The following is a 10,454-nucleotide window of genomic DNA, read 5'->3' as shown; positions in this document are numbered from 1 at the left end:
CGGCAGCGCCGTGAAGGGACCACATCGCTTCGAGCCGCTCCTTCACCCTGTGGCTCCACTCCTGTGGCGGCAGATGGGCGGCGGGTAGAAAGAATCCCCTACGCCGCGGAAGGAGGCGGTGCCGGCTCGGCGTCGCGGCTCCATCCGGGCACTGGGGTGCGGCCGTGGGGGGCGGTGGGCGCGGCCCCATCCGGGTCCCGGGGATGCTGTCAGGGGGCCGGTGGGGCGGGATCAGGCTGTGGAAGACGCGGAGCTGCCGGTGGCCGGAGAGACCCGCCCTGCCTGTGCCCAGGGCCTGGAGCGGGCTCTTGCCTTTGCTCTCTGTCCCGGGCGCCCTTCTCATCGCCTGGCCCGCGCCGCAGCTCCCTGGGGGTGCGCTACTGCTCGGCGGAGGAAGCTGCGCTGGCTTGGGCGGGCCCTGCCCCGCGGCCCCTGCGAGGCCGCGTCCTCTCAGGCAAGTCGCGCCGGCTAGCTCTGAGGGTGGAGGGAGTGCGCTAGCTCCGGCGGGGTTGCGGGTTTGGCGTGGGTGTTGAAGGAATGCGAAGAAGCACCCACTGTAGATAGCCACCCCCTGCTTGGCACCTGGGCGGTGTAAGCCCCTTGAGGGGATTAAAGGGCGTATCACTTGGGCTCATTGGCCTGCTTCATCGTTACCTGTTTTCGTAGTTATAGAAACTGATAGCTAATTCAAAGGGATGGGTATCAACTTTAGATGCTTTTTCCTCATAGTTTTGTTCTGTGTCTGCAAAGTTGCCTTTTCCCGCCGGTCAATAAATTTTTTAAGCAAGTATGCTTTTAAGCAACTTGTACAGTAGATTTATTTTTGATCAAGTGCCTGATTCATGTAGTCTGGTATCTCCTGCACTGTCATCATACCAGTGAGCGTACCGTTTGCGATTTGCAAAGTGTTCTCCAAATATTCCTGTTTACACAGAGATACTTACGTTGTGGAATATGAGGACTTGCGTTGTCAGAGCTCTGTTGTGCAGGTGTATTTTGTTGCAGCCACAGCTTTGTAAGATCTTTTATGCTCCCCAATACTTATTTTTGCTTCAAGATAGTAGTGTTTTCGAGTATCTTGCATGTACCATTTTTTGTCTGATAAATAAACTAATGGGTGCTGACTGTGATGTCAGGATTTTTTGTTTGGGTTTTGTATATGTAGTATGAAACATTACCTACAGTTTAATGAAACCAGCCAATTGAAATGTATTGAAATAAAATGTATTTAAACATTAAAATGTACTGATACGGTATTCATGCACAGCGAATACCACCCTTGTTATTTTCAGTGTATTTGCATGCTTCAGATGTCAGTGAAAAAGTCGGCTCAACCATGATGTGTATTTAAATGGGTTTGCAGGGAAACATGATTAGAATATTTAAGCACTAAGGAAAACAGCTGAACACTAGTGCTCAGAATAGTGCAATGAAAGATATTTTGTAGCTAATTTTTAACTAAAATCTGCATTTTAAACCAGGTATCAACATATGGCTTCTATTTTTATGATTCTAGCAGCATATAGACTACATTGGGAACACTGATTATCATTTATTATGTAATTCTGGATCACTGCAGGTAGGCAAGAATGGAGGAAGGGTACATTTCTAGTTGCTTGAAGTGAAAGGGAAATTCTGTGTCGCAGGGAAAGTGGGGAAGTTTGCAAATCAGCGTGTTACTTAAACTGGGGGGAGAATCTGTCTACATTACTGACATCTATTTGTGACAGCTTATGAAGCAAAATGGCTTTTATATTAAGTATCCAAACAAGCATCTTGGAAGTAGATAGCTGCAATGCTTAAAAATTGTTAGGTAGATTTCTTTGGATTGGCATTTCTGTGTGCTCAGACTTTAGCGTATGCCTGGTTTAAGGTCTGTATGTAGTTTGATGGAGTGGATAATTGGTGCTTTTTATGTTTAAATAGGACCCCTTGGTGCTATTTAGTGGGGGTTTGGTTTTTATTGCTTGGTGAGGACTGCAAACACTGAATTTATTCTTGTCATATTAATGTTTTGGAGATAGTGATGATGAATTTTCTTCCCCTTACCATGCTGATTTCATTTCACCTCCATTTATTTCGGTTTAAGCATTACAGCTTGAATTTTACCATGGTATATGGTCTCCAAGTAAGAGCAGTGTTGTTGCCTATGAATATTACAGCTGAACTCTCTTGCAACTCAAAATTGTATAAAGACCTGAAAGATTGTGAATTTTTGTGTTTTTCTGCGTTGTTTTCTTGGATGTCACTTAACAGAAGCTATTTGAGCCTGTAATAATTTTTTCTTGAGCTGCTTTCAATTGTTAAAAAGCTGTTGTTTAAGCCTCACTGAAACCCGCCATATTTAAACTCTACAAAGCCTTCTGACTAAAGAGTTTTTCAGTATTTTAGTTCTTTGTTTTAGCATTGTGTTTCTTCAGTCGGTTGGTATTACCAATTCCACCAAAACAGAGTAGGGCAAGATCTGATTTTTGAGCAATTTAGTATGCAGTCCAAAAATCTACCAAAGAAAGTGGTGGCAACAGGGCATAACAGCAACCATGCTTTCTGTGTGCCACTTATTGCAGTTAAGTAGTTTCCAAGTTATTTTTAAGGAAATACATTTGTCACTATTTTAACTCAAGAGATTTTTTTGTTTGTTTGTTTTCCCCTAGTACGTGTTATTGCACACTTAAGAGTATACTTTTATTAAATTTATGGTGGAAAAATTGCAAGTGTATTACTTTGCTAAGAACTCACAGGAGGAGACTCATCAGATTTTCACAGTGTTCTTAATGGGCTTTATGATTCTTCCAACAGACTTCTTGGAAGTGTAGACAATGGAGGACGAGGAAAAACAACTCCTGAATGAAAAGCAAGTGCCAAACTCTGAGAGTGGTTATGTGTGGCATGTCACTGATATGAATCGACTGCAGCGTTTCTTATGTTTTGGTTCAGAAGGTGGTACTTATTACATCAAGGAGCAGAAGCTGGGCTATGGAAATGCAGAAGCTTTAGTAAGACTGATTGAAGAGGGTAGAGGTTGTGAAGTTGTTCAAGAAATAAAGACATTCAGTCAAGAAGGCAGAGCAGCAAAACAGGAACCCCTACTTTTTGCTCTTGCAATTTGCTCACAGTGTTCTGATGCAAAAACAAAACAAGCAGCATTTAAAGCTGTTCCTGAGGTGTGTTGCATACCACCCCATCTCTTTACTTTCATCCAGTTTAAAAAAGATCTGAAGGAGGGTATGAAATGTGGTATTTGGGGCCGTGCACTGAGGAAAGCTGTTGCAGATTGGTACAATGGAAAAAATGGCATGGCTGTTGCTTTAGCAGTTACAAAATATAAACAAAGAAGTGGTTGGTCTCATAAAGATCTTCTGAGGTTGGCCCACCTAAAACCTGCCAGTGAAGGTAATACATTTTTATTTATCTGAAAATACTGTGTATTAAATCTTTTATACTTACTGTAAAAGTATTTAGTTTAGGAAACCCAAGTACTGATGATTTCTTAGTGATGGTATCCTGTAAATTGCACCTTAAAACCATGAGTGGTCATATCAGAAATTAACCTGATTATCTTCAAGTTAAACAGAGTTTGTTTCTTCTTTTTCTTATGTATGTGGAGAGAAGACAGTTCTCTCAGTTTGTTCTGATTTGCTTACAAATTATGAAATAACACTTTTGGGAAGATCTGTTGATTTCAAATACATTAGGCTCCATTTAAGGAGGGTAATACTAAAACAGTCACTAAAACTGCTGCTCAAAGTTGTGTGTGACTGACGTTTTTTATAGCTGGTTGGCAGGTCTGAGAATGGGATCTGCTAACTCACTGGCTTGCTAGAATTGCTAAATGCCAGTATAAATATGGTAATCCTGCTTGGAAAATATTTTTATTTTCAATAGGAATTGGTATAGTCACTAAATATATTACCAAAGGGTGGAAAGATGTCCAAGAAGCTTATAAAGACAAAGCAGTTTCTGCTGAGACTGAAAAACTCTTAAAGTATCTGGAGGCTGTGGAGAAAGTAAAACGCACAAAAGATGAATTGGAAGTTACTCATTTAATAGAGGAATATGGTCTAGTCAGAGAGCATCTCCTGACAAACCACCTGAAATCTAAAGAGGTAGGTAAAAATTCATTGGCTTTGTAATCTCTTCAGAGTAACACTTTTCAGAGTCTTAAGTCTACATTTTCATAAAAAATAGCCCTTACATTTTTTGTCAAGTTATTTACCCAAGTACCTAATCTAAAATAATAAAGATCTTCATTTAAATTGTATGCTTATTATTTAAAAATACACTTATTTAATGTACAGATGTAAGTTCTTGTAGCTTTGGAATCTTACCTCTTTTGTTTGGTTTTTTTTTTTCATTCTCTTTGTTTGTTCACAGGTTTGGAAGGCATTGCTGAAGGAAATGTCCATTTCTGTATTGTTGAGAAATTTAGGAAAGTTGACAGCAAATTCAGTGCTTGAACCACGAGGTTCAGAAGTGGCAATAGTATGTGAAAGACTGAGAAATGAGAAACTGCTAAAAAAGGTAAGAATGTTTCTGTTATCAGTGCCAGCCTTTGTGGTTCTTAATCTCTTCCTAAACTGTAGTTCTTCAGGGAGCCTCTTTACAAAACAAAAGGGATGTTCATTTGAGGAAATGCGTAGTTTATTCTTTAAAAAAAAACTGCAGCAGAATACTTGCTGGTGTATTTTAAAAATTGTATTTATAATTTCTGATTTGATTTCCCCTCCCCTCTCTATTTCTGAAACTATTCTAGAAATTAAGTATATTGACAACTAGGATACTTTCTTAAATTGGCACTGTAGCAAGCTTCTGGCTTAAGATAACTTCTTGGTGTAAGATAACACCTGGAATTCATTGGAGGATTCTGGAAAGGGCATAATGTCCATTACCAGTAACTGACAAGTATCAGTTCATGAAACAGCTGTGTAAAGACTGCAGGAACTCTTCAAACTTAACAAATCTAAAGGAACAATATAATAAACCAGATATTTGTAGTAGGATCTTATTTTTAGTTTCATACCTTTTTTTTTTTAATGGAGTTCAGATTTTCAAAAACTGTCTGTGGATTTCTTTTTACCTGTAGGGTAGAATACATCCATTCCATGTCTTGGTTGCATTAGAAAGCTATAAAACTGGGCATGGAAGCAGAGGAAAGCTTTGGTGGCGTCCTGATGAAGACATTTTAGAAGCCTTAGATGCCTCATTTTACAAAACATTCCAGGTAATATGGTTATTCAATTTGTTAATGCTTTTAAGAAATCTCTGTATTCTGAAAAGCCTCAAAAAGGATCAAGAAAAGTTTCTTGGATAGAAACAATTTTGAAACTTTATAACAAAAATCCTAGGACTTGGGATTTCACTAAAAATCGAATCAAAATTTTACGATACATTCAGCTTTTGGCAACATTGTTTTGCTAATGTTAACCCAGAAAGAATTAAAAAAGACCCATTTCCTGGTCGAAATCAGAAGGAAGAAATGAATGTACTAAGTATGTGTGCCTATATTTTATTTTTTTTTTTCTTATAGACAGTTGAACCAACAGGAAAACGCTTCTTACTTGCAGTTGATGTCAGTGCATCAATGACACAAAAGGTTTTGGGCAGTGTACTCAATGCTAGCACAGTTGCAGCAGCAATGTGTATGGTAAGGCATTAAACTTATATTTATAATTATTTGCAGCTTGAGCTGCTCTTTTAATACAAAAGTGATCTAAAGCTGCTTAGATTTCAGAAGGACACTTACCTATAATATATTTGAGTACAAAAAATGTGACCTTGTGTCTCACTGGTAGACCAGATGCTTAAAGCCAGTGGCAACCAAATTCAGGAAGATCAATTTGAAGCTGATTTCTAGTCTAAATGAAATTGGTCAAGGCTGCTTTTTCACTTATCCTAGCTGAAAATACATTCTATTTATTTATTGTTTCAAAAGCACTCATAGAATAACACAGATTGGATTAAGAAATTTTGGGATGCATTTGAGATATCTATATGTCCTTTGTCTCACGATCACTTTCCCCTCAATTTGATATTCTAAAGCTTCTTGTGTATTTATATTCTAAAGGAGTTAAACTTTTGTTGCTGTTTAAAAATGTTTGCTGTTTTATGTCAGGGGAGAGAAGGAATATGGAAGTATATTTAGAGCAGTTAGAGGAGTTCTTCACCTTTGATTTTTACAATGTTTATTTGCAGTATTACATTTAAAGTGATTAGGGAAGCCTTAATGCATATGAGAATCCATGGTGACTTGAATGAAAAAGGATGTGTCATGTTGTGGGAATGCCTTGATTCAGACAGTAAAAATCCTGAATAACATAACTAAATTATTTTTGTCTTCCCCTTTCTCAGGTTGTGGCACGTACTGAGAAGGATTCCCATATAGTTGCCTTTTCGCATGAAATTATGCCCTGCCCAGTGACAACTGATATGACGTTGCCTCAAGTGTTAGTGAAAATGTATGAAGTATGTAAAACAAACCAAACCAAAAAACATTAGGAAATAGCTGTTACTAACATCACAGTTTAGATGTCTCAGCAGTTACATTGTATTTTCTTTATAATCAGTTGTATACTGTGTTTAGTCCATATTTGTATAGTAAAACATGGGATTTTTTTTTTCCCTTTTATTAAGAGACAGTCCAGCAAATGTCATTATTTCAACTGCTGGATATTACACATTGCAATCTGGAATGGCAGTGTTAGGTCACAAGGAGATAGGTTGAAAAGAATATGTAAAAAGTCAAGCAAACAAGCAAAATCAAAAAACCCTATGCAAAACTAGTAAGGGAACTGTGGTGTAACAAAGAAGCCTCTGTATGTGATAAAACGTGAAGCTTCCATAAAAATAATTTTTCCATAGTTTACTACTTTCTGTATTATTCTGTGTTCTATGTTTGGTTTGTTTTTTTATTTATTTTTTTTTAATTTATTTTAAGATTCCAGTGGGTACCACTGATTGTTCCCTTCCAATGATATGGGCTCAAAAAACACAGACAGCTGCTGATGTCTTCATTGTATTTACCGATAATGAGACTTTTGCTGGGAATACTCATCCTGCAACAGCTCTTAGAGAGTACAGAGAGGTAAATATGCTTCTGACTGTTTTATAATTGATGAACATGGTACAAAATAAATACCAGTTTTAAAAATATCTTAAAAACTGAACTAGTTGTGGATTTTTACAGTAAATAATATGCTTCTTAAAACTGATATATTCTGCAGTTAGGCAGAATTAGTGCGCATTTTGCACTAATTGCATTTATTTAAAACCTCGGAATTGCTAAAGGGATTAATAATTACCCCACCCTGCTCAGTGTACTGCTATATCAGTGAAAATCTGTTTGGTTTTTAGAGAATATATGAGTTTCTGCATTCTGTCTGTAATAGATTAAGTTTCTTACAGTCCTTACAGAAGAAAACTTGGCTCACAGAATTAAATTGAACTTTGATGTCTGCAGTAGATACCACAAAGTTTAAATGAAGTAATGAAGATAAGCCTGTAGGGAAGGTGTTAATAAGATGAGGTGATAGCATCTTGTGAAGGCAGTTCATTATGATCTAAATGGGCTACTCTTAAGCTGTGCAGCTTCATTATTTTAAAATAGGACTAAGAAAAATATCTTCTCGAAACACATTGCTATTAGAGACTCTGGTTTAATTAGCAAGCCATCTTTTATGCTTTTAAGTAAGTTTTTAAACTACAAGAAATATTTTTTTTTTGGAAAGCATGTACACATAGATCTTTGTGTCATGTCCACCCAACTGAAATGAATACCAAAAATCTTTTAACTTGCCCCCTGTGTTTCTGTTTTCTTAATTAAGACTAGCTCCCGTTCCTAAATTTTTTCTTTAAAACAGAGTTCTGTACTCTTAATGCCACTTGCTTTGCTTTACCTTACAGGTGATTAACCTTCAAATTCAGCTCCTTTAGCAGAATTATTCAAGCCATGGTTGTTGTATTTGTTCAACCGCAAAAATATACTCTCTGACTCCTATTAGAGGATTCAGTTACTATTTTTGAAAGTTCTCTCTCAGAATGAACTCCAGAATGGCAAATGCAATGTTTGATATCTATCTATGAATAATCTGTGCATTTTAGTATTGCAGGAAAGTTGGGTACACTTCACTGCAATTATTCCCATTAATTTAATTATACCTACTGCAGGTTAAGTGTGATGTCAACAGTCTGCAGTTCTGGTTATGGCACATCTAGTTTCTATCAGTATGCTTATTCAGTGGTTTAGGAGGCGAGATAGCAGGATTTGGCCCTCTGGCTTAAGTTACTGTATATGTGTGTTCTCATATTATTTTTTCCCCTTTTTTTTTCCTTCCTTTAGAAAATGGGTATTCCTGCTAAGCTGATTATTTGTGGAATGACCTCAAATGGCTTTACCATTGCCGATCCAGATGACAGAGGCATGTTGGATATATGTGGCTTTGATACAGGAGCTCTTGATGTTATTCGAAACTTCGCTTTGGATTTGATCTAATTTTCTAGACATCTGCTCTTCCTTGTGGGTCCATTGCTGGCAACAGACTACACCCTGGGAATTCCCAGCCAAATACACTTCATTAGAATATGGCACATTATATACATATCAGAATGTTACCTTTTTGTGAAGGGAAAACAAGAAAAGCAGATGAGAAATCTCTTTTTTCTTCCTGTTGCACACAATTTAAAGTAACAGTGGGAAGTTTGCTAAAAGTAACTACAGGGTTACACAATATATAATTTAATTTCATTTATAATAGATTATAAGTACTGAGAGACTTTTAATTCTCCCCTCCCTGCTTCCAACCTCACCCCTCCCTTCCCCCATTGCTGTGGAATGGCTTGTTTGCAAGAAGATATTGACTTACTGTTAGGATGGGGCAGAAAAACAAAAAGTGGGGTTAGTATTTTTAGTAATGTCAGTTTAACAGCAACTTCATGGAGAGGGATTTTTCTTTGGTCTGTTTGTCAGTCTTTGTGTTTTAAACAAATTAACAAGTTTCAACAGTTTCCATTGTTACACTTCAGATCTACAAAAGTATTTACTGACACATATGAGACCATGTGACTGTGATGCAGTATAAAAGCTGTCCAGTGAAATTTTATACTGATGAAAGTGGAAGAGATTATGCTTATCTTTTTCTATCTAGATTATCATCCTAGTTTTCAGGATTAAAGTGTAAATTGAGGTGTGGTTTCAGAAGCACTATTTTTAAATTAATATGATTTACAGGAAGTTGTAAGAACTCTTCTTACTAGAAAAAGACGCTGGAAATGGCTTAGAAGCTACATTCAGTCCATGTTATAACTTCAGGAAGCAACAGCACACTTTAAGTGAGAACGATCAACAGCTGCATGTGTCTTGGACTGCTCTTGAAAGCTGAATGGTAACAACCAGAAACAAAAAGCTGCATTTTTTCCAAGAGAACGTATTCAATGATGCAGAAAAAATCTTCCTAACAGGAGAGTATTTCATTTTTTTTAAAATCTTTTTGTAGATTAATATCACTTCTGGTTTTCTTAAATTAATTCAAGCTTACATTTTTCAAAACTACCTCCAGTTTATAGTGACCAATTCTTAAAAACTTTTATGAAATGTACAGCTGCCTCTTTCATGTTCTCAAAGTCTTGCTTGGGAAGTGGTTGAAACTGGATTTTTTTATTTTATTTCTTTTTTTTTAGTTTAATACTGTGTGAGTTAAGTAAGAAGAAAGCTAGTGAAAAACTTACCACTTTGGAACAGGAATTATTAGCAATTCATGTGTATATGTATGTAATTCTCTGTGTTTTTATATATGTGTGTATAGGGGGAAGTTAAAAGATCTCTAGTAGGTCACAATCTTAGAAGATGGGAAAGGTTTTTAGTGATGCTTTCACAACTTTCCCTAAGACATACGTATGTCAACCTCTTTATGCTAATTCTGGCTGTTTTAAACAGTGAATTTGATGTTAATTTGCAAATAATTATGATTTATAAAAATAACCCAGTTGTGGTAAATGACATGTAAGACCATATTTTTCTGCCTAAAACCCAAGCTTTTAAATGTAAAATTCAAGTTCATATTATACTTTTGATACTTGTAACACTTTTAATTATGCCTCACACATACTGATTATAAATTCAAAGCTCGCATTCTGTAGGATGGATATCCCTTTTGGTGCTAAAATGTGAGCTTACATGTTACTGAAGATATTCTGCTAAATACATGCTACTTTAATGAATAAGTCATTGAGGGAAGCCTTTTCTGACACTAAAACCATGGCTTAAAGAACTGATGGTAGGAACGTTACCTTTCAGTGGACTTCTGAATTATTGCTGCTCTTATGACACAGCTTGACAAATATAGGACTGCCACCAGCTTGTCAGGTGACATCGAGAAAAACAAGTGTTCCTAAAAAAGCTGAGACATAACACTATGAGTTTGAAGATTAGCCATTTCTTATGAAAAAATTCTTAACCACTT

At 36.9% G+C, this 10,454-nt stretch overlaps 1 protein-coding gene across 4 annotated transcripts; it reads left to right on the top strand.

The window, feature by feature from the left end:
• The first annotated feature begins 33 nt into the window (after positions 1-33).
• Positions 34-9,664, top strand: RO60 (Ro60, Y RNA binding protein). Of its 4 annotated transcripts, XM_061365127.1 has the most exons (9): positions 34-156; positions 2,800-3,393; positions 3,886-4,106; positions 4,375-4,521; positions 5,084-5,221; positions 5,528-5,644; positions 6,349-6,462; positions 6,935-7,081; positions 8,336-9,664. In XM_061365127.1, the coding sequence occupies exons 2-9, from the start codon at positions 2,820-2,822 to the stop codon at positions 8,486-8,488; spliced, it is 1,611 nt and encodes a 536-aa protein (XP_061221111.1). In that variant the 5' UTR covers positions 34-156; positions 2,800-2,819; the 3' UTR covers positions 8,489-9,664. The 4 variants fall into 4 exon arrangements, 3 of the variants coding, with proteins under 3 accessions (XP_061221111.1, XP_061221110.1, XP_061221112.1); XR_009727199.1 differs by lacking the exon at positions 34-156 and having other exon boundaries at positions 2,730-3,393; positions 6,349-6,455; positions 8,336-8,472; XM_061365126.1 differs by lacking the exon at positions 34-156 and having other exon boundaries at positions 2,730-3,393.
• Positions 9,665-10,454: the final 790 nt, after the last annotated feature.

The sequence above is a fragment of the Neopsephotus bourkii genome, unplaced genomic scaffold, assembly GCF_033783945.1.
Source record: "Neopsephotus bourkii isolate Nb327-2 ecotype Australia unplaced genomic scaffold, CSIRO-AGI_Nbou_v1 NB_1279, whole genome shotgun sequence".
In the NCBI taxonomy this organism is placed as follows: Eukaryota; Metazoa; Chordata; class Aves; order Psittaciformes; family Psittacidae; genus Neopsephotus; species Neopsephotus bourkii.
The sequence above is the reverse complement of the archived record's forward strand: the minus strand, read 5'-3'. Positions and strand labels throughout refer to the sequence as shown.

What these genes read in the sequence shown, in the direction of transcription:
- RO60 (XM_061365127.1), top strand. Translation starts at nt 2,820, where the DNA reads ATGGAGGACGAGGAAAAACAACTCCTGAATGAAAAGCAAGTGCCAAAC. An exon ending in TTGCAGCAGCAATGTGTATG is followed by an intron (nt 5,645 to 6,348) that starts GTAAGGCATTAA and finishes CCCCTTTCTCAG; the next exon opens with GTTGTGGCACGTACTGAGAA. An exon ending in TGTTAGTGAAAATGTATGAA is followed by an intron (nt 6,463 to 6,934) that starts GTATGTAAAACA and finishes ATTTATTTTAAG; the next exon opens with ATTCCAGTGGGTACCACTGA.